General features: G+C 41.8%; 1 protein-coding gene across 4 annotated transcripts in view; it reads right to left on the bottom strand.

Moving 5' to 3' along the window:
* The window catches only part of LOC121859166 (glycine receptor subunit alpha-2-like), a 259,881-nt gene that overhangs the window by 50,137 nt on the left and 185,015 nt on the right, over positions 1-24,729 (bottom strand). For all 4 annotated transcript variants that reach the window (XM_042355913.1, XM_042355915.1, XM_042355914.1 and 1 more), the window contains exon 6: positions 15,598-15,680. In XM_042355913.1, the coding sequence (XP_042211847.1) occupies positions 15,598-15,680 (83 nt within the window). The remainder of the gene's footprint in view (positions 1-15,597; positions 15,681-24,729) is intronic.

Here is a 24,729-nt window from a genome sequence, read left to right as displayed (position 1 = left end):
ATTCCTCTTCTTCACTACACAAGATTTACTCTATAGATATTCAATTACAGTCTATGTTAAATTACGAGAAGATGGATTCATAAAGTAATGTATACAGTGTGTCTTAGAAAAATGTATACATCTGTCTTACAGATTTTCGTCGAGAATGCGTGAATGCTTGTATTACAATATCAACATTGTCCACACTTGTTGATATGTTTTTCTTCCACAAGTGAGGACAATAATGCTTTTGTAATACAATCATTCACGAAAATCTGTAAGACAGCGAGTATACATATACATATACATACATATATATATATATATATATATATATATATATATATATATATATATATATATATATATATATATATATATATATATATATATATATATATATATATATATATATATATATATATATATATATATATATATATATATATTAAGGGAAAACCTTGCTTGTGTTCCGCCTCTCATCCTACCAACTAGACTTTAAATCTTTCTTTTACTCTCGTTTTAAAGCGACAAGTTTACCGGAGGTCCTACTGAAAACGTCTTAAGATTTCCTCTCATAAGTTCATTGTTCCTACTAACTAACGTGCGCGGCCTGGAGAGTAAATTTTATATATATTTCTTTTTATGAAATATCTAGATGTTTTAAGATATAAACGAATGACGAGAGGAATTAGATTAAGTTAACAAGCACAAGAAACTTATGATTAAGATTGTGACACAAAATAGCCTCGATGCTCCTACAGTTGGTGTCAGCATGAATAATGGCACTTGTTCTCTTGTCTTCCCAGCGAACTCGGAGGATGGAATGTAGACTACGTTGGTGAAAGTTTTCCCGTGCCTTGAGGTGCCTCCTGTATGTGACCCATGTCTCGCTGCCATACAGCAGGTTGGGGAGGACCACTCCTCAATACAAGGTTCAAACATTATAGATAATTTCAGCTCCCAACAGCTGAAGACACGGGTCCGGAGTCTACCAAAAGCTTGAGATGCACATCTGATCCGATGTTGAATCTCTTCATCGATGTCCTCAGTGGTGGACAGGTCGGAGCCGAGATACTGAAAGTGGGTAAGATTTGAGAGAGTAGTACCCGAAGGCTGGATGGATGAGGGTGTGGTTGAACCAGGGGCAGGCTGTAAGTTAATTTGAGTCTTACGTGCATTCACCTCAATGCCGAAGTGTGCAAACGCATCTGAACAGGTGTTTAAGATCTCTTGTAGGTCACGTTCAGTGTGAGCGACGTCTGCATAATGAAATTCAGAGATAGAAGCGGCCGACACCTTTGTTCCTGCCTGAAGAAGTCGTATGTTGAAGAGACCCTTCTTCCGGTACTGGATGTCCACCCCGCTGGCTAAATTGGCGCTGGCACGGAAGGCAGCCAAGAAAATGGAAAAGAGAGTTGGTGCCAGTACACATCCTTGTTTTATACCTGTTTGAATGGAGAAGAACTTAGACTGAGTGCCATTGTACAGGACACTGCCGTTCCTGCCATCATGGAGTTACCTCACAATGGCAATGAATTTTGGTGGGCAGCCAAATCGACTGAGGAACACCATAAGGCTTCCCTGTTGACTGATTCGAAGGGCATAGTAAGGTTAATGAAGTCCATTTACAAGTCACGACGCTCTTTTCTGCACTTTTCCTGTATATGTCAGACAGCAAAGATCATGTCTGTACTGCCATTTGATGGTCGAAAGCCACATTGAAATTCTGGGAGGACGTTTTCTTCCTCAGGAAGAAGTCTGTTTAGGAGGACTCGGGCGATAATCTTGCCAGCTATGGACAGCAGTGAAATCCTGCGGTAGTTGCCACAGTCTGACCGGCCTCCCTTATTCTTATAAATATTGACGATCGAAACGTCTATAAGATCTTGGGGGATTTCTTCTTTCTCCCATTTATTCTCTATTAGTGAGTGGAGACGGCAGTTAAGCAGAGATCCACCTGCTTTTTACACATCGGCTGGGATTCCATCAGGCCCTTGGGCTGATGGAGGATAGCTGAGGTGGTTAAGCTCTGGGTGCTGAGGAACCTGCTGGGTAGTCTGGACATCCATATCAGTGTTTCGGTTGAGCAGGGAATGATAGTGCTCTTTCCAGCACTGATGGATGCCTTCTTCGTCTTTAATTAGGGTGTTACCGTCGGATGAGAGGAAGGGGGCCATGCCATGAGTAGTTGGGTCATGTATTGCTTTAGCTGAATTGAAAAATTCACGCATCTTGTGTTGATCTGTCATTTTTGTTCTTTTCACATGCTTTATTGATATATCAATCGTTCATTAGTTTGTGAAGTTCGCGCTGGACTGCTGCTTTCTTCTCGTGGAAGAGATCACCTCTGGTCCGAGGCTTCGGGTTGTTCTGCCAATCAGTGAGAACAGCACTTTTACTCTCGAGGAGTACTTCGATTTCCGGGTCGTTTTCATCAAACCAATCCTGGTGTTTTCATTTGATCAGGCAGAGTGTCTCGTTGCAGGTTTTTGTCAGGACAGCTTTAATGGGACCCCTTTCGGCACTGGGATTTTGGTGGTTTGTTGTTGGGTTGTTTATCAGCCCATCGTTAAGCAGCTCTGCAGGCATGTTGACAATCTTCCCTTTCTCTTCGCCGCAATGTTGCTTCACTCTCTCTCTTTTACAGGTACTTTAACGGGTAATGTTCGGTGGATTTGGCATCCTGTGTAACCACCGGCAAGGCCGTGGGCTCGTAACACACGTCTTGCCCGCGGTGCCCACCGTTTTTCTGTGGATGTCGGTCACACTAGAATAACCCGTTATAGTACCTCCTTCTTTCCTCACACAGCCAAACTGTGGAATGCTCTGCCTTCTTCTGTGTTTCCATACTTATACAATCTGTCTCACTTTAAAAAGCTAGTTTTCCGACATCTTTGTGGTGTAGACTAACACAGTATAACCATTTTCTTCTCTATTTTTAATTTCTTTTTACTCTTATTTTTTCGCACCCTTAGGCCCCGTTGTGGGTCGTTCGAGCTGTGCCCGGGTGGGGTAATTCCCATAAAAAAAAAAGTACCACCGCTGGATCTTCCAGCCGCTAGGTGTTAAAGCCTCTTCTGGAGCTTTGTTGCCTTGCCGTTTTGGGGCGACGTGAAGGGAGAGTTTGGCTCTGATGACCTGATGATCTGCGTCACAGTGTTCTGAGCCATGCGTGGCTCGGTGATGAGGACATCTCAGCGATCTCTTTCTTTGACAATGATGTAGTCAATGAGATGCCAATTTTTGGATCGTGGGTGTTGCCAAGAATCCTTGAACTTGTCGGCCTGCCTAAACAAGGTATTGGTGATAGTGAGGTTGTGTGCAGCACACTTTCTGAGGAGGAGTAGGCCGTTGGGATATTACACTTGCCTACACCGTTTCTCGCTATGGCTCCCTGCCATATGTCAGCATCTCTGAATTTGAAGTCACCTAGGAGCACAACCTTATCTTCCCTGGGGATAGACCTGTTTCTGTTCGACATACGACTTTTGGGGGATAGGGGCTGTATGATGATGAGAAGTATGATGAGCTGGATGATGGCTGCGTGTGATTTGATTTATGTGGTGTGGCAAAAGCGCAGGCTGCAATCACACATCTTGGCTCTCTCTTTTCCTGATCCAGTGATGCAAATAGTTGCAACGAATGGGGAGAGAGAATTGAAATAGACTGCCGATAACCCAGTTTGTTGGGTTTTGCTTTAGTAGTCTGTCCATCATGCATTGCTTTCGTCTGCCGGTGTAATCATTGGGTTCCCATGTTGGTCACCCCAACCGCCTATACCGCCGTCGGGGTCTTATTGGAGCTCTGTAAGCATATCTGATTGATGTGGGCTCCACGGCAGATTTTTCGTTCGGGGTTTACTCCCGTAGCTTTATACCTACCAAGGTTAATCCGTAAGGCAGCAGGGTAGTGGTTAGATGGCGCCAAGGCGTATCCACATGCCAGTGGGCCTATGCGCCATCCCTCTTGGGCCCACTGCTACTCCGGTATCCCCTACTGGTCTAGCTTGAGCCCACGAGGCATCCAGTTACCGTGCGTTACCACGAGGAGGCGCAGGAGGAGTCTTGATGGTGAGGAAGCAAGCTGTGCCTGCACGCACCTTAACACTTACATAATGCGCCACACTAGACGCATTACACCACTCGGTGGTGTGCATCACACACACACACACACACACACACACACACACACACACACACACACACACACACACACACACACACACACACACACTCAAGCACACGTTTATACAGATTAATGGCTTAGGTTATTCAGTAAAACTCAAGACACCTTCACGTGTTGTAAATATTTCTGCTGGGTTTTAATTTGAATGAGACAGTCGAGAATTAGTTAGAGTCTTCGGTATTTAAAGAGATACACGCTACGACTCCACCCATAAATCTTGTAGAGGTTTTGGGAACTTGAGTTAATTTATTTACAAACGTTTGGAACCTCAATGAGTGAATATGCAAACGAATTACGTGAATCAGAAAATATAGAAAAATTTATTATATAATGGAAACACTATGATCAATTATGCATAATTTACTCCTTTGAGTACGGGTTAACCCCCTGGGTACGATAACTTAACCCATTAAGTGCAATGCCGACCCTGAATACATTGAATTGGCTCGCTGAGTGCGATGCTTTAACCGTTTAAGTACATTACTTAACTCCCTTTGATTACGAGAGATAACATTGTACTCAATGGGGTTAAGTCATCGTACTCTAAGAGTTACTAAAAAAAGATTTTTTTTTATTATTATTTATTGGGCAGCCCCCTACATCCTTGTGTAAGGTAAAGCGCAGAAGCGTTTACAGCGCCCAACAGGGAAGCATGCTAAGTTCATGCTTGCCTTTATGTCTCATGAGTTAAGGGCGTAGAAGCCTGAAGAGTCAGTGGTTTATGTCATCAAGTTATTGGAAGCTCCAACAACTTGTCCCTGAATACGAATTCGCAACTTTCGACTTACACCAGGTACCTACTTTACTGCTAGGTGAACAGGGACTAATGGGGGCTAGAAAGTAAGACCAAACAACTTCCACCGGTCCGGGAATCGAACCCGTGACATCTCGCTTGCGAGGCAAGAACGGTACCGCTTCTACCACCTATCCCCCCTAAAAAAAAGATGATCTGAGTCTACATTAATAATACACCAGAGAAATACTGAACTGGTTGCACGTAGTTACCGATTCGGCAAGATGTTACACAAATAATCGCACAACTTATCACCGAGTGTGAATACAGAAGCCCATTGTCAGGGAAATGAGTATGAGGCCCTATGACTGTTCCTATGTTGTGTCCAATACTATTGTCATAAGAATTAATGATGGTTTGTTAACATAAATATTAAGTTATTGTTATATGTATACTAGTAACGGAGATGTATGGCTCTTGAACATTCTTAATGGTCGTTGTCTAGTATATGAACTGCCTTTAATGTATGTGCTGAATGACTTAAGTTGTTGGAGCACAAAAATGCATTATATTACAAGCTGTGCTCACGTTGGTAGTGCTTGGTGGTTCGTTCCGCCTAAAAGTAGTTCAGTTGCGGTTTGTAAATTCCCCGAAGGCGGGGAGGCCACGGTCTATTTGCAGTTCCTTAAGTAAATCGTGTTTTTTCCTTACTCTTCACCTGATTTAAATTTTATATGCTATCTGTACAACGTTTTAGTGAAAATTCTGATGAAAACGAGTCACTCAAGTCCGGAGTATATCTACATATACAGTAGACTTCCCGCCAATTGGCTCGGGTTTTCAGTTTTTGAATAAACAAAATCCATAACCTACACTTCCCCGATATTCATTGGCCTTCCCTACTACCGGGTCTTAATATATTAGGTGGCTGGATAATGGGTTGTTTACATTAGAATATTACACGAAGGAGTCAGCTGCTCCAATAATTATCTAAATTTAAGAAATAGTCTTGTTTAAACAATTGTCAAATTTAGTAATCTATAAGAAATTAAAACTAATATTGTAACAATGTATCAAAACAATGTGAAAGAAAAAATAATAAACCGACTAAACATACAATTATAAAACACTCGCTCATTAACCCACCAACTCACTCACTCAGAGACAAACCAATTCACTCTCACTTATTCAATAACACACACATACCCATTCACCCACTCATCCATTTACCCACTCACCCAAACATTCACTCACTTACCACCCTCCCCCCCACCACACACACAACATCCTTGACCACCGGAGAGCCAAGACCTATTCGGAACCTGCTCCTGCGGCGGCAGCTGCCCTAGCCACTGTTGGCCCACTCCCCCCAACCCCTCCTCCCCACTGGGATGTTAGCAAAAGCTTCAAAAGTTTCAGTTGGGTTTCAGATCATATAAGGTCAGATTATGGTCACGTGGCCAATACATATTTGAAATGGCCTGATTGACCTGTGACAATAATTATTATGTTCGTGTTTGGGCACTGGTCATTGACATGCTGGTCAATAATATCAGCGCCTACATGACAACCCATGTCATTGTCAAGTAAAAATTGTGCCGCTTTGGATCCGCCACTACTATAACATACCGTAATCATTTAATATGACCCAAATACAGCTATAGAAGGTGAAACACAAAACCTTAAACAAAATCCTCCCCAGTGTCCACAGCATCAGATGGAAGTAAAATGAACTTTAAATGAACCTAATCACAATGAACTCTAAAATATTGTACTTTATTTGTTTTCTGACCTTGGTTAGATACGGTATAATGTTCATTTTATAATGATCATTTTTATGGTTGTGTTAATATGCGCTCCTGTATAATAGTTAAATATTTGTAATGTTAGTCTTAATGTACTCCTGCATAATGCTTAAGATGTTTCCTTAATTGAAATATTATGATATTGTATGAGTAATATTTTACATGTCCTAGGGGTGGTTTTGTCTGGGGGGTTGTGTCCTCTTTTGCCCTAGTTTGACATTCATGTAATTTTTCCTACATTCCAACGCTCCACCCCTCCCACCACCGAGTCTCAACGCTGTCAACGCTCCACCCCTCCCACCAACCAAGCCTCAACGCTGTCAATGCTCCACCCCTCCCACCAGCCCAGCCGAGCCTCAACGCTCCACACCCCCCCCACACCAGCTGAGCCTCTACACTGCCAACGCTAAAGTAAAAACAAATATTCAGATTTTTTTTATGCAATTACCAACTTGTGACAGTTAGAATCACAAGTGAAGCTTTCAAGAGACGCGGCCCGTGTATAACGTCTGATTCTGTATGTTTTTGAACGTTTTATTTTCAATGTTTTTAAACGTATGATTCTGTATGTCTGTGAACGTACGATCATGTATGATTGTTTCCGAGCTATCGTAAAAACGTATTGTCCTGCGTGTATGTTTGTTGTTAAGATTTGGCAAAATGTATGAATATGTATATATGTGATACATGGTACATACTTCCATATACCTTCAATTAAAACACTATAGACTTTTTGTTTTGTTTGTATAAACTTGTTATAGACATTAATTAGTTTATTGAATGAATATTATTTGCATGGCATACTGAATAATTAAATTAATATATTATGATTCAGTGTTTTAAGCTATTATAACTAATTATACACATAAACATCAGAACTAATGGGGCCAGGAAGAGTTCAGCAGATACAATATTGCTGTAATAAGTCTACTGCAACCATTAAGTACTAAAGTACACTCAACTGGTACTTATGTCTAAGTACTACAGCTAACACCTACACGAGGCTGCCCAAAAACACTTTATATGCAAAGCCACGAATTCATTAATCCGAACTTGAGAGTGAGCCCCATAGGTCTGACGGCTCGTTAGGAGCAGTGTGGATAGAACACAGCACCAAACCTTGGTATACAAGGAGGCAGTATAGTCAGCACTTCACTCGATCACCTTCACTTCCTCAACTATTCAAAGTTAGGTACCCTTTCACAGCTGGGTGAATTCGGAGTGGCCCGAGTGCAAACCAGTGACACAGAGGACGAGTAGAGAATACTGAATAATATTGTTTTTTCCTAAACATCTCTAAATTACTATTGATTAATTTCTACAGCTCCACAAGTCTCCGTCGCCCTTGAATGTCTTCACTGTACAGTAGATTATCAGAGTAAAAAAAAATAAATCTTCTGGGAGCATCCGAGTCCCTGGGTAGTACAGGAGGTTATTACCACAAGATAGCAAACGTGAATTGCCAATATCCCCCAAAATCCTTCGTGAAAAAGTGTTAACAGGGAAATTTCCCAAGAGAAGTCTTCATTGTACGCTCATACTTTGTTCATCCTTAAATTGTCGATGGTCAATATGAAAAACGCAATATTTTTCTTACCACCATTCTCCAGCGTAGACACTGCACTCGCCCTCTCCACAAGACCGTTTTATTTCCTTTACCACTCTTCTCTGCTATATCCTCAGCTTTACCTCTTCTACGCTATTCCCTGTCATTTTCAACCTTTCAATGCTATTTTAATTTTTTTTCAGAACCATGGCCTGTCTTATATATGAGGAAAAGTCTTGATGGTTCTTCGAGACTTGCGTATTTTACGTTTAGACGTATACTGTACATCAATCCGCGGTGTCGGCCAACGGAACGTTAAGCCATGGTGTCGGGGAATGTCAGCCGGAAGAAACACAGCGGGATAGATCAGGTTAGAGATAAAACACAGGTACAGTATATGTACAGTATATCTCCTTTATCTCGTTCCTAGATATCTCTACAGAGGTCGGGGGTTGCAAGAGAAAACGGTGAATATATCGAGTTATCGACAGAAAGGTACGTGGCTCAGTCGGACATGTACTGTACTTGACTGTTGGCCTAACGGTATTAAAACCATGGCTGAACACGCTGACTGTCTACTGCTGCTACAACCTTGATCCAGACGTGGTAAAAATAGCCGATTTATTATATACCTACATAAAACAGACATTAGACAAGTAGACACAGTGGAAAACATGAACACTCGAGGCACCTGGCGAGGCTGAATTATGAAGCAGCACCTTAGTAAAACAGAGAAGAGAACATGTAACACTGTGTTGTATCCCTGACAAGTGGCTACAACAGTACTGTATTTCTCAGAGATTCCAATATCATGGAACCTAAAGTAATGCCGGAGTTTGCTGGATGTCTGTGTGAAATGTGACCACCGCCGGAACTACAGAAATGTGAGTAGGTGTTGAGCATATTGTATTGTAGATATATAAACGTGGACAAGTGAGATATAATCGAATGCTGAACATAAATATACAAACGTTAACAAGTGAAGTGGAGTTACGTGTTGAATATTTATACATAAACGAGAACAAGTTAGATATTGTTACGTTCTGAACATTAATATATAAATGTGAATATCTAAAATTCTAAATTACAGTTACGTGTTTAACATGAGTATATATGCATGAACAAGTGAAATATAGTTAAGTAATAAACATAAATATATATAAACCTGAAAACGTTAACTATTGTTACCAGAATAATATAAAAACTACATTAATTTATCCTTGAATGACCTGAGTGAGTGAGTAAGGAACGAGAGAGTAAGGAAGGGGAGAGAAAGCGAGGGAGGGAACAGTAAGGAGATTAGGGAAATCAATTGAGGGAGGGGTCACAGAACCTCATCACCTCAGAGATTAGAGAGGTCAGGGAATTACAGCACCTCATGACCTCAGAAGTTAATAGAGAGGTCAAGGGATCCAGCACCTCATGACCTCAGGGGAGATCAGAGAGGTCAAGGGCCAACAGCACCTCATGACCTCCAGCCAACCATAAGAAAAATAAACAAGAAACAAGAGTAAATAACAAAACACACAAAAAAACAAGACATCTCACGGGGAATCTTCATAAGGACAGAACCCCACAAATACTTCTATTTTTTTAGGATATTGGCAATTTGTGTCTGCTATTTGGTGGAAAGATCCTGCCTCACACTTCTGCCTCACACTTCTCCCTCACACACTCCTGCCTCACACTCCTGCCTCACACTTCTCCCTCACACATTCCTGCCTCCCACTCCTGCCTCACACTTCTCCCTCACACACTCCTGCCTCACACTTCTCCCTCACACACTCCTGCCTCACACTTCTCCCTCACACACTCCTGCCTCACACTTCTCCCTCACACACTCCTGCCTCACATTTCTCCCTTTCACACTCCCGCTTCAGCCTATCACAGTACCGCCTCACACTCTCGCCTCGCATTTCCGCCTCTCAGAGTTCCGCCTCCCACTTCTCCCTCTCACACTCCCGCCTCTCACACTGACGCCTCTCATACCGAAGTCTCTCTCACACTGGCGCCTCTCACACTGACGCCTCACACGGACGCCTCTCACACGGACGCCTCTCACATTGACGCCTCTCATACGGACGCCTCTCACACTGACGCCTCTCACACTAACGCCTCTCACACGAACGCCTCTCACACGGACGCCTCTCACACGGACGCCTCTCATAACGATGCCTCTCTCACACTGACGCCTCTCACACTGACGCCTCTCACACTAACGCCTCTCACACTGACACCTCTCATACCGATGCCTCTCTCACACTGACGCCTCTCATACGGACGCCTCTCACACTAACGCCTCTCACACTGACGCCTCTCATACCGATGCCTCTCTCACACTGACGCCTCTCATACCGATGCCTCTCACACTAACGCCTCTCACACTGACGCCTCTCATACGGACGCGGTATTAAAAAAAATTAAATCAGCGATATTCTGTGTGTATGTTTTTAAAGGCCTTATTTAAACACCAATAGTTCTTGTACTTGCAATTAATTTTCCTCTTAATTAAATATGTCAGAATGCAATTAACTGGCGAATTTAAGTTAAAACACAAAAATAAAATCCAGAATTAACATAGACAAAAATACAACTACATTCTACCCTAACTAAACACGCTTACTTACCACCTGTTGGAAGATAAAGTTTATGAAGTGAACCTTTTCCAAATAATTGTCTACACGATTTTATTTCCTAATTGGTGGTAAGTGTACGTATCTAGTTAAAGTCTCAAGAGTAATTTTTCATTTTGGAAGTTATTTTGGTTCACCGGAAGAATTTCCACTCCAGCATATTTCACCTTAAGATGATCCACCCTAACGCTATTCTTTGGGGGATGAGGTTAGGTTAGGTTAGGCTATTGTTAAGGTAGTTAATCTTTAAGTGAAATAACACTCTTCTAAAACTGACTATACTTAAGTATGAAGACTACGATGAAGGTTTTTTAATACTCGGGTGTTCGTTTATCTAAGAGCGAGGACGACTAAACCAGACACAGAACAAAACCATCAATGTCCCTGTCTGTCCGTCTCTGTAATCAGAAAAGACTGGTGTGTGGCGAGGTTCTAGGTAAGACCCAGTAAGCACTAAAATCCCCCGTGAGAGGCGCTGACGTTACCATAAAGGTTACAGACCGCGATGAAAATGACGCCCCGGCAGGACCTGACAACACGGGTGGGTGTTCCTCGTCACCGTAGTCAGTAGTGTTCCTACCGATCCTCGAAGTATATATTAATCTCATCCGAGTTTGGGTATTATTCTCAAGTATGACTCACTAGAGCAGTGGTTCTTAATCTTTTTAGGGTCGCGCCCCCTATAGAAGTTGGTCCTCTTCTCCACGCCCCCCTCCTTCCTTCATATAAAATTTTAAAACCATGATCATAAACACCACCACCACCACCACATGGCCATAAGCATCACTCAAAGTAGACAACGCGTGATTCTGAGTTGGCAAATTTCATTCTCGTTATTAAAACGAAACAATTAACATTCTTTTCAATTGATATAAGTACTTATCATTATTGTTTGTTCATAAAAAGTCTACCCTACATCATAGCTCAATTGAAGAAAGAAATGCGTGAGTGTGAGAGATAGAAAGTTGTCACGGACGGACGTCGCGGGCGACTGGCACTGGAAATCGTCTCAGTCAGTGTTGACAATTTTTCAAATGTGAATTATCGTACTGGAGCCTCAAAATTATCGTTTCTTCATCAAATTATCGTACACTTACGGACATTATTACTACCTTAATTCAGTCACTTTTAGTGGAATTTTACATTTTGATTGACGTAGTTATCATTTACGACATTTTGAAGTATCTGTGGGGAACGAGAACCCCTCCACCCCCCCTACGAAAATCCAAATAAGATCATACACACACCTGTTTAGGCCATGCCTTATTTTTTGCTCTGGGTACGCGCCCCCCCTGGAAATTACTCAGGCCCCCTTAGGGGGGCGTGCTCCCCCGTTAAGAACCGCTGCAGTAGACACTGGTGGTACTACAATACCAATGTGAATGTATTGTCTCTATGAATTCCAGCTATCATGAAATATCTGTTGAGACTTGGTTCTATTGAAGAGAGATCAACGCGGTCATATATACTGTAGAACTAAGCTATTATTTAATGTTTGTATTGACCTGACGACATATCAGCATCGGGTAGTTCTCTATCACGTCACACTCTCACCTCTAACACAAACGTTCCTATATTGACGAAATGCTCGAAATTAAAAGGCTAATTGTAATGTTTAGATTATTACTCACTGTGCTCCTTGTAACTGTAAGATTGTATTATATTTCTATCGATAAACGAGCGACATAAAAGTGTGGAACAAACCTTATCTCAGACACTAGAATTATTTGGTACTTCAAACCAACAGACTCGTATTAAAGTGTCCAATACGATTAATCTATATTATCTCATTCTTGTTATTAATTCCCTTTTTTGTTTACCCAATTGTCATCTTGCACTTCGAACAATAAATTATTTATTTTCAAGATTCTTACCTATACACTTGTTCTCAAAAGCAATACATGCATTCCATACATATATCCCGTATAATCTTGTATGTAAATAAGCTACCCGGTTGATGGTAAGTTATCAGGTATATTATACAGTATATATTCACCTGTATAATATTATAGTCAGCCATATTTCAGATTTTGCCGGGTAATGGCTGGACGGCTTATCTCCTATTTACATTCATCAATAAATATAATTCACCCTTCAATTATAGGAGAAACAATGGAAAACGTATGAAAAAATAATTAACGGTCGACAGGTTTACGTTTAACAGCTGGGTGGAGGGAGGGAAGCAGCTGTAGTATGACGAGGAGGGTGTGTTGGCGAGTGTGTTCTAGTGTAAGGTGTGTGTATATTGTGCAAGAAAATACGTGAGGTATTAAATGTGCATGTGTGTTAGAGAAAGATAATTTACAATAAAGACAGTGTACATGTTATAAGGAAATAATTGGCACAGTGTCTTAAAAGCATTTCTCATTCAGCTGTCACCTAACATCCACACAGTTCATTATTATTTTTTCGAAAAATTTACATCTATACAAAACATCACACGCGTATTCAGTGTTATTTGTGTGTTTGTGTACCTAACAAAATTAGTTTAACAATTGTCACTGTTTACATAATATACAGCCACTAGAAAATTATGCATAACATATAGTTTGAGAGCGTGATACCAGTTTGTGGTTATAACGATTTTACGGAATACATGTACATCTATCTATCTATCTATTGTAGAGTTGTAAGGATCTGTTGTAGTGTGTTGTGTCTGTTGTAGTATGTCGCAAGTATTTGTTATAGTGTGTTGTAAGTGTCTGTTGTAGTATGTCGCAAGTATTTGTTATAGTGTGTTGTCATAACTGTTGTCATGTGTTGTAAGTGTATGTTGTGGTGTTGTAAATATCCGTTGCTGTGAGTACACTTAAGGTTCTATCCGTTTCACAAAATGTATTGTGATTCATGTGAACCCTGTTTAACTAGCTAGGAAAATAGGTTTATTGTTTCGAAGTATAACTGTCACTCTTAATAGAAGGTGTTCCATAAACAAAGAATCATCAAGAAGTGTTATAAATTCCCCCCTTAGGTCTTAGGTGTTGATACATTGAGTCCTGAGTGACAACACACCTATCACCTGTTTCCCCTAGTGTCTCAGTTATTGAATGTTACCCTGTTCCCCCAGCTATCCTCCTCCCTCCCTCTGCCCTCATATCAGTTACCACAGGCAACCCCCCCCCCTTCGAACACAAGCCAGCCACCTCCCCTCTCTCTCTCTCACAAGTATAAAGTGATCCGACAAAAGAGAATGGGAGTTCAAGATAGTTTCGAAAATCTTAGAGGGATGAAGTTAGGGCAATGGGGCGATAGTTAGAGGGATTAGAATGGTCACCCTTCTTCGAGATGGACTGAACCAAGGCTTCCAAGAAGAAGGAAAAGTTTGGGTTTTGAGGCAGAGACGAAAGAGGCGAGCAAGCACAGGGGCCAGAGCTTCAGCACACTCCCTCAGAACACGAGGGAGTATTCCGTCCGGTCCATGCGCCTTACTCACATCCAACCTGGATAACACACCGGCAACCCTGCGAGTGGAGATTATAGGAAAGTGCATAGGTTCAGTTGGAGGAGCAGGGGTAGGAGGGATAGAGTTGGAATCGTCTAAGGTGGAATTAGAGGAGAATAAGGTGCCAAAAAGATTGGCTTTGTCAGGGGGAGAGTTGGCTATCGAGGTATCAGGTCGGAAGATAGGAGGAAAAGAAGGAGAGCAGAAGTTATTACAGATGTTTTTGGTGAAGGACCAGAAGGATTTACTCGAGGAAGAGTTTGTCAGGACAGCGGTCTTTCTTTTTATAAAATTCTGTTTGGCCCTAGAAGTAGTGAAAGAGGAGTGGGTAATAGGAGAAGGATATAGTTTCATAGCTTGATATGCCCTATCTCTCTCCCTGCATGCAAGAGAGCAGGAGCGATCAAACCATGATTGTAAAGTGAAAGTTTTGGTAGAAGATGGGATAAATGCACTCATACCACCCTGTATAACCTAAGCAATGCTGTCAGCACATACTGAGGCGTCCCGAGAGGAAAAGCAACATTCATCCTAAGGAAAGTCGGTGAAGAATTCTCGCAAGGATTGCCAGCTTGCCCTCCGATAGTGCCATAGTTGACGTTTAGAGGGGGATGGAGGAGGTGGTCGTGCCCAGTTTGATTTAATAGAAATAAGATTGTAATCAGAAGACCCGAAGGTGGCTGAATTTCAGTATGAATAGTGTGAGGGGTTAGAGGTAAAACAAAGATCAAGAATGTTAGCAAGTTGTCCGTGTCGATCAGGAACCCGTGTAGGGTGTTTGATTATTTGTTCCAAATCATTAAGTAAAGAAAACGAGAGTGCCTCAGCTCCACCTAGGTCATCCCTTGCAGAGCCAAACTTACCTTGACGGGCATATATGATCGGTTTAAACATAAATGGATAAAGAGTGGAACAACCTGAAGATTAGGCACCCAAGCTTTATTCACCTCACGATTAAATACACTAACGTTACCTGGGGGTTAGGTTAGGTTAGATTAGATTAACATTAGTGTTTACTCATCAGGTGAAATATGGTAAGGTGTCCAAAGATACAAGAAGAAATAAATCAAAATGTCTTCCTTTGGTGTAGACTCTAGGGTGTGATGGGGAGAGATAAGAAAAAAATAACTTGTTCCCTGTTCTATGTTTTGGTGTTCAACAAAGAATGGTCTGTGTCTACACTCATGTACGTGGGGCGAAAACCCTTTTGTGACCATTTGTCAGACTGCAGTAGCCCCGTGCGAACAATAAACTCGTTTTGGAACACTTACAGCTGGCGACCTCCATGGTGCACACCTGGGAGTCGAGGGGGAAGGCTGACAGCTCCATCATACACGAGAACACCAGCTTCAACCTGCAACACAAGTATTACTGACTAACTCTCATTATAACACCTTTATACGCCTTTAAACCTTACACTTTCATCATAGCCTCCAACACAGTACAGTGCTATTAAGGGAGCAGACAACATTAGCTTTAACCTGCAATACAACACAACCGAGTGGTATTAGTTATTATACAACTTCCATCCAGCATTAAACCTTCCATTATACCTTGAGTTACTGTTGGAGAACCTTTTGAGGTGAATTTACCAACTCGAATTCAAATATCCTATGTCTGAAGGTCCTCATCTTCTCATTCTAATTATTTCACCTAACCCGTTTAGAATAAAATACATATTTGTTAAATGAAAATCGTCTTTACGTTCATAATGTAACAACATCATTTATATTGTAAATCATCATAATAATAACTTTAGTTACCTTTACTAACCATTACCAAGGTCAGGTTCAGTTGGTTAGGATAATTTAGGTGAGGTTAGGTTAGGTTACGTTAAGTTAGGTTAGGTTAGGTTAGGTTAGGTAAGGTAAGGTTAGGTTAGGTAAGGTAAGGTTAGGTTAGGTAAGGAAAGGTAAGGTAAGGTTAAGATTGGATAGGTTAGGGTAGTTTAGGTTAGGTTAGGTTAGGTTAGGTTAGGTTAGGATAAGATAAGTTAGGATTGATGAGGTTAGATATTGTTATTTTAAAGTTCGTTATGTTAGGTTAGGTGATCTGAATCATCCGTTAAAAGTGTCGTTGTAGAAGGTAAGATCGTTAAGACCTCAAGACTATGCATCTCCAGGTGTTCATTACAGGTAACCTTAAGTGATTTGGAAGTACAGCTCATGTCTTCGCAGGTACCTGAACTACCACGTACCACACTTCTTCTAAGTACCTCATCTCCCAGGTAACTCACACCTCCTAGATAACTCGCATTTCCCAAGTATCTCACATTTCCCAAGGGTTGGTTTTCTTTTCTCTTTCATTGTTCTCCTTGTCTTTCAGTAAATGTGCTCTCTCTCTCTCTCTCTCTCTCTCTCTCTCTCTCTCTCTCTCTCTCTCTCTCTCTCTCGTATCCTTGTTTTAACTTAACTCTCACTTTTCTCTCCACCTCCCCCTCCTAGCCAGTAAGTGACCAGTTTATTTCATAAAAGTCAAAACCAATAAAAGCTGGAAGACCGCGACCTGAGAGTAATTAGTCACCTGATGCCTCACCTCTCAACTTGGGCTGGCACCCCCCGCCACCACCACCGTCACCACCACCAATATCACCATCACATCCACCAATATCACCATCGCCACCATAGCCACCACCACAACTACCAACACCATCATCAACACCACCATCACTACTACCACCATCACCATCCACTACCAAAACCACCGCCGCCACCACCACCAGTGTTGTTTAAAGAAAAAATCATTATACCCTTTTTTATTATTTGCTGACATGAAGGTCCTCTGTTTACTAATGAGGTGTGTGTGTGTGTGTGTGTGTGTGTGTGTAAAAATATATTAATATTCTGTTTCACATGCATACCCAAGTTCATAGACAGAACATTAATATATTTTTACACACACACACACACACACACACACACACACACACACACGCACGCACGCACGCACGCACGCACGCACACACCCACCCTCACACACACACACACACAGTTCATAAACAAGGTATTAATATATTTTTACACACACACACACAATCATTATACAGGTATCAAATGTAATATCATATCAACATAGTACCCCTGAGTATGACCCGATAATAGAGATCACATTTCTTTTATATTCACACTCGGGAGTGTTAGTGTGATGCCGGGGTTGTCCTGTAGATAGAATGGCAGGTGATAACCTGAATGTCCGGGATCCAATCAGGCTGGAGGTCGTAATGGAGATATGACAACACAGGAGATGTGAAGGTAAAAGCTCTTCCCACTCACAAACACTGAGTAACGATAGTAATACCTGTTACCATCTCAACCCCCTTTGTCATCACCTGTAACTCCAGGTGATGGTGAGCGTGTGCTAATGAGTTCAAGGAGTGGCTCTCATGCTGCTAAAACCTAACCTAACCTAACTTAACTTAACCTAACCTGACGTAATCATCAAGGTCTATCAAGACTTGCATTACGGGAGCTCTAATATGATATATAGAAAATAAGGAAATTGGCAGCCGTAGAAACATCTACTGCATGTATTAAAGTTCGTACAGGAGCAAATATGATCCTAAGTCTAGCACAAGTAGTCAGGTGAAAGTTGGAAACTGTGTTGAGAGTTTGAAGAACAGTCAAGCATTTCTTGCACTTCGCTGTCACTCGGAGTCACGTTTGATGATCTACCAGTGATGACTCAATGATGCGAATCTTTAGGGGTGTCATCATCGTTAGTTAGTGTGTGTGTGTGTGTGTGTGTGTGTGTGTGTGTGTGTGTGTGTGTGGACTACATCTGGTGCAGGAGGCGTCTTTCCGGGTACACTCAAACATTACTCGGGCATCTGCCCAACCTTTGTTTATCACTCCGTAGTTGGTTGCGTCAATGTTGTTTCTGAGGAACTTATTCCACTCCTCTACAACTCTTATTTTTAAATAAATTTTGAACTATTTCCTTCAGAAAACTGACTGCCAGTGAAATAAGATTAACTGAAGATAAGACCTCTCAGCCTATTTCACCTGAAGATTAAATACCCTAACTCTACCTGAAGGAGTTGGTTAAGTTAGGTTAGGTTAATGTTGAGAAGTTTAATCTCCAGGGAAAACAAGGTCTGGTGATCCATAAGATATGTCAATAACGGCCCATAATTCGCTTATGCTGGTCACCGGCGCCATAAATCAGGTAAATTGAAAGAGAGGCAGTTTTTCTAAATCAGTGTTGTTATGAGGGCAATAAATACTGAACCAGTGAACCACCCCAAATATTTACCTTAATATAAAACTATAACAATAATTGAATATTCAAATATACCTGATCATTATCTGTTTATCGTTATGTTTATTATACACTAAATCTACCAATAATATATTCAAAAGCATTAGTGAGAGAGAGAGAATCATATTCAGAATATTTACTTCAATTATTTAGACGAGCATACATTATTTTTCTGAATACAGTTATGGATATGCAAACAGTTTGGTACGATATCGTCAATACACTATAAGAGTATCACTACAGCTGGACACGATATCATCATCACAGTAGAGCAGGATCATTACAAGTCTGTTATGATACCATCAGTTTAAAACATTAACATCATTATAGCTTGACACCGTATCATATTTTAGAATAAACTCGTCCCCTGTACATCTTCCTGTTATACCAATTCTTTTACATATGAAATACAAATGTAATTAGAAATATCAACAATACATTATGTAAATTCATATGAACAGGACTATTCCAGAACAACAGGATGAACAACAACACTATTCCAGAACTCACCCCAGAACAACAGGATGAACAACGACACTATTCCAGAACTCACCCCAGAACAACAGGATGAACAACAACACTATTCCAGAACTCACCCCAGAACAACAGGATGAACAACAACACTATTCCAGAACTCACCCCAGAACAACAGGATGAACAACAACACTATTCCAGAACTCACCCCAGAACAACAGGATGAACAACAACACTATTCCAGAACTCACCCCAGAACAACAGGATGGGCAACAACACTATTCCCAGAACTCACCCCAGAACAACAGGATGAACAACAACACTATTCCAGAACTCACCCCAGAACAACAGGATGAACAACAACACTATTCCAGAACTCACCCCAGAACAACAGGATGAACAACAACACTATTCCAGAACTCACCCCAGAACAACAGGATGAACAACAACACTATTCCAGAACTCACCCCAGAACAACAGGATGAACAACAACACTATTCCAGAACTCACCCCAGAACAACAGGATGAACAACAACACTATTCCAGAACTCACCCCAGAACAACAGGATAACGACACTATTCCAGAACTCACCCCCAGAACAACAGGATGAACCGCGAGCACTATTCCAAGAACTCACCCCAGAACAACAGGATGAACAACAACACTATTCCCGAACTCACTCCAGAACAACCAGGATGAACAACGACACTATTCCAGGAGCTCACACAGAACAAAAGCAGGATGAACAACAACACTATTCCAGAACTCACCCCAGAACAACAGGATGAACAACGACACTATTCAGGGAGACTCACCCCAGAACAACAGGATGAACAACGACACTATTCAGAACTCACCCCCAGAACAACAGGATGAACAACGACGCTATTTGCAGACTCCCCAGAACAAGCAGTGAACAACGACACTATTCCAGAACTCACCCCAGAACAACAGGATGAACAACAACACTATTCCAGAACTCACCCCAGAACAACAGGATGAACAACAACACTATTCCAGAACTCACCCCAGAACAACAGGATGAACAACGACACTATTCCAGAACTCACCCCAGAACAACAGGATGAACAACGACACTATTCCAGAACTCACCCCAGAACAACAGGATGAACAACAACACTATTCCAGAACTCACCCCAGAACAACAGGATGAACAACGACACTTCTAGAACTCACAGGATAAACAAAGGCACAATTCCAGATCTCACAGGATAAAGGAAGACACTTCCAGAACTAAAGGATGAACATAGTGACAACTTGTCACTTTGTTCATCCTTTAATACATTTGTTCATCCTTTTAGCCTTGTCACTGACAAGACAAACAGTATAAACAAATGTACTATTCAGAACAAATAAGATGAACACTGATACCATTCCAAAACAAAAAATAATAAAGAGACAACACTATTCCAGAGCAGAGAGTCATTACTGTTAGACACTAAGATCAAGAGTTCACCTGCCTAACTATCCCCTAGGTAGCCATTCAACCTCTCCACTACAGCGTCAATGTCTTAACACTAGATACGACTTTAAGGTTCCACTAGACTGTGTGCTATTGAATCTGGGAATGCATGATTATACATCCTAAGTGCATGACACTATACACATTGAGTACTTGAGTATAATGTACGTTCTGAATGCATGATTTAACGTCCCAAGTGCTTGATTGTACACCGTGAGTGCTTGATTTTACATTTTCGGTGCATGATTATACCCCATGAGTGCATGTGTATACTGTTCGTTTTAAATGTATGATTTTACGTTTCGGGTGCATGATTACACAACCTGACATACAGTAATAGCTATAAACTAACACAATCACCAGGAATTAACACCAACACTACGAAATAATACTATAACTATGAAATAACTTACCCTATCACCAAGAAATAACGCTACCACCACGGAATAACACTATCACCAGGAAATGACACTATCACCGGGAAATAACACTAACATTGTAACATATGAACCCCAGTAACCTTTTACAAATAACAAACAACAAAATAACGATCAAGGAAGCAACTCCATCGACATTTCTGATCCCAAAACATACAACTCGATTAAAGGTGGAAAATCCAGGCCGGAGCTCTCTAAAGATTACGTTCTTTGAGGCAGCCAGTCAATCATACCACACAATACTGAACCAGACGGTGAGGGGGGGGATGAGTCATGAGGGAGTGATGTGTGTGTGGGGAGTGGACTAGGGTGTGTGAATGTAAGGTGGCGATGGGCGGATATGAGTCATGAGGGAGTAGTGGTGTTTGAGTCATGAGGGAGTGATGGTGGTGTGAGTTATGAGGGAGCAGTGGTGTTTGAGTCATGAAGGAGAGGTGGTTGTGTGAGTCATGAGGGAGAGGTGGTTGTGTGAGTCATGAGGGAGAGGTGGTTGTGTGAGTCATGAGGGAGCGATGGCTGTGAATCATGAAGAACCGATAATATGAGTCATGTTTCAACGCACTTGCAAAGGCTAATAACTGGAGATGGCCAACAGTCCCTTAGTGTCATAGAGGTGCCTGTGTAGTGTCGTAGAGGTGCCTGTGTAGTGTCGTAGAGGTGCCTGTGTAGTGTCGTAGAGGTGCCTGTGTAGTGCCATAAAATGTCTCTGCCTCCCTCCCTGCCTGCTGCCCCCAACTCACAGTGTCTCAGGGAGCAGACAGGCAGGGAGGGAGGGATATTTTTCTGAGACACCCTATATACCTGGACGCAGAAAGACAATGTTTCTAGAAAATCCTCCTGGTTATAGTGAATCATGTCAAGCAGAACTCAACTTACGTCACAAAAGGCAGGGTGGAGGAACACGACTATGATAGGGCTAGATACACCGTTGTATGCCCAAATGGTGAAGTATTTTTTTGCTGGTGAGACCTCGTGGTATAGCCATGAGACGAGACTCTGTGTGTGTGTGAGGTATATGTGTATGTGGTGTGTGTGTGTGATTTGATTTTGATTTTGATTTTGCCGCTTGCAGCGGCTACTTTATTGTGCACCCCACACTCATCCTGTGAGCGGTAGCGCAAAAGGATTACAGAGTAGGGTTTACAAAGGGTCTGTAATTAGCGGTTGTCAAATCTTCTTCAGTTCTATATACATAAGGGGTAACTTATTCACAAATGCGTGAGAACAGGCGTGTGAGGGGCAGTATGTCTGGCCTCACGCTTTGTTATCACATTTACGTGGGAGGTATTCAAGCACATTGCGTATTTGGTTCTGTACATGAGAATTGATATAGTTACTAAGTGCAAAAAAGTGGATACAATCTTAATAAGTCGGCTATCTTGCCATTAGAGATGAAGTGTTGTGCCATTTCACACACAGTGTGCTTGGACCTATCCCTAAAAGGTTCTACGTTCACACAGTCGAGGACGTAGTGTTCAAGTGTGTGTCCATATGTATGGCCACACACTTTACATTTAGTTTTTTTTACATCTGCTTGAGGAATATACTGCCAGAGGTACTTATATCCCTAACCTTAATCTAGGGGGGTTACAACATCTTGTAATCTATTGATCTTACATTACTTGCTCCATATACATGTTCGCGATACATCTCATCATAATTAACTATGGATCGACTAGTGCCTGTTTTGCACTTGTCTACTTGCGTCAAACTCATCAACTCAGTTCTTTCTAATTACAGTTTTAAGGGTTCTTTTGACGAACCGATTCATTCAGCAGTGTCTTTGTTAGACTTTGAGTTTGGCAGGGCATCAACTCTGTCATGTTTTATGAGGCCCATGTGAGAGGGATCCTAACTTAGTTTGACCTGACACCCGGTCAACAAGGCACGCATATTTGTCTGGCTTCGAGATAGATCGACAACCTGAGTCCAGGGTACCAAGGGCAAGTAGTGAGGATAGAGAGTCAGTGATGATGAGACTGTCAATGGCACAATGTGGTTTCAATGAATTTGGCATAGCTGATCATATAGCCGCTAATTCAGTTTGTAGAGTGGATGCCCAGTTGTTAATTCTAACTCCTTTCTCAATTATATTACCGTCAGGTTGAGTCACAACAATAGAACTTCCAGCCCTCCCACAGGCGGTGTTTAGAGATCCATCAGTGTAGATGGTCTGTGTGATATTATCATCAGTCTGTAGAGTGTGTATGTGTTCAAGGGCTCTCAATTTGGCAGTGTGTTGGAGATAAATGCTTTGTATAATTAATTTTTTAGGCGGATACGTCGGTATTGTGATATCGAAGGGAACTGTCCGCCAGGTATATGTGTATGTGGTGTGTGTGTGTGTGTGTAATAATATTAATAATAATAATAATAATAATAATAAACGGTTTATTAATAGAGTTGCAGCCGGTGGCTGAAAATAAACAGACTTACATTTAATTTAGACATAATGATATAATATGCATTGAATACATTTACAGGGCTGTGCAGTACATAAATCAGGAGTTGTTTATTATTTTAACAATAGATGGGATGGTGCTGTTCTCATATCTATCGGTGCGGGCTCTTATGGGCTGAATTTTGTTGTAGTGGCGGACTGCGCGAGTTGGGTGGGGGGCTGCCAGTGGCAGGAGGTGGCGATGACGAGGGTGGTGCATTAATTGGCTGCCAAACCTTTCCAGTGCTTGGTGGTGGAGGTCACGGAGGGATGGCATTTCCAGGGTGGCGAGAGCGTTGGTGTAGCCGGAGTATTCTGCGCCGAGCATGATTCTGCAGGCCCTTTTCTGTGTGTGTGTGTGTGTGTGTGTGTGTGTGTGTGTGTGTGTGTGTGGTGTGGTGTGGTGTGATGTGGTGCGTGGTGTGGTGTGGTGTGTGTGTGGTGGTGTGGTGTGTGTGGTGTGTGTGTGTGTGTGTGTGTGTGTGTGTGTGTGTGTGTGAGTGTATGTGTGTGGTGTGTGTGTGTGTGTGTGTGTGTGTATGTGGTGTGTGTGTGTGTGTGTGTGTGTGTGTGTGTGGTGTGTGTGTGTGTGTGTGTGTGTATGTGGTGTGTGTGTGTGTGTGTATGTGGTGTGTGTGTGTGTGGTGTGTGTGTGTGTGTGTGTGTGTGGTGTGTGTTTGTGTGTGGTGTGTGTGTGGTGTGTGTGTGTGTGTGTGTGTGTGTGTGGTGTGTGTTTGTGTGTGTGTGTGTGTGTGTGTGTGTGTGTGTGTGTTGAATAGTTTTAGGTCATGAACACAGTGTGGTACTTTCGCCAGGCATTCCTCTGTTATAAATAGGTTGCACAAAATGTTTTCATATCGTGTGTGTATATGTTTGAGTGGTGCGCTCTGTTATGTACGGGTGAGGAAGTGGTGAGGTGTTGGCATGAACGGTGTGTGGTGTGCAGTGTTGTCCCTGTACACTGTGCATAATATATTGTGAGGTTTGTGAAGTACAGTACAATATGTTTCCCTTGTACTGTGCATTTTTGTGGTATATACTGAGTTTCCCGTATACTACAAGTACATCATAATAAAATATCCTATCCTTCCTGTGTACTGTGCAGCATTATGACATATATTGAGCTCCCTGTATACTGCGCATCATTATAAAGTTTACTGACCTTCCTGTGTACTGAGCATTATTGTGAAGTATACTGTGTAACATTATCAAGTATACTGGCTTTCCTGTGTAATGTACATCAATATGATGTATACTGAGCTCTATATACACTTTTCATTGTTGTGCAGTATACTGTACTGCTGTGATTAC

Source organism: Homarus americanus, unplaced genomic scaffold (genome assembly GCF_018991925.1).
Source record: "Homarus americanus isolate GMGI-L3 unplaced genomic scaffold, GMGI_Hamer_2.0 scaffold50924, whole genome shotgun sequence".
In the NCBI taxonomy this organism is placed as follows: Eukaryota; Metazoa; Arthropoda; class Malacostraca; order Decapoda; family Nephropidae; genus Homarus; species Homarus americanus.
Note: the sequence above shows the minus strand (reverse complement) of the source record. Positions and strands in the feature narration are given on the sequence as shown.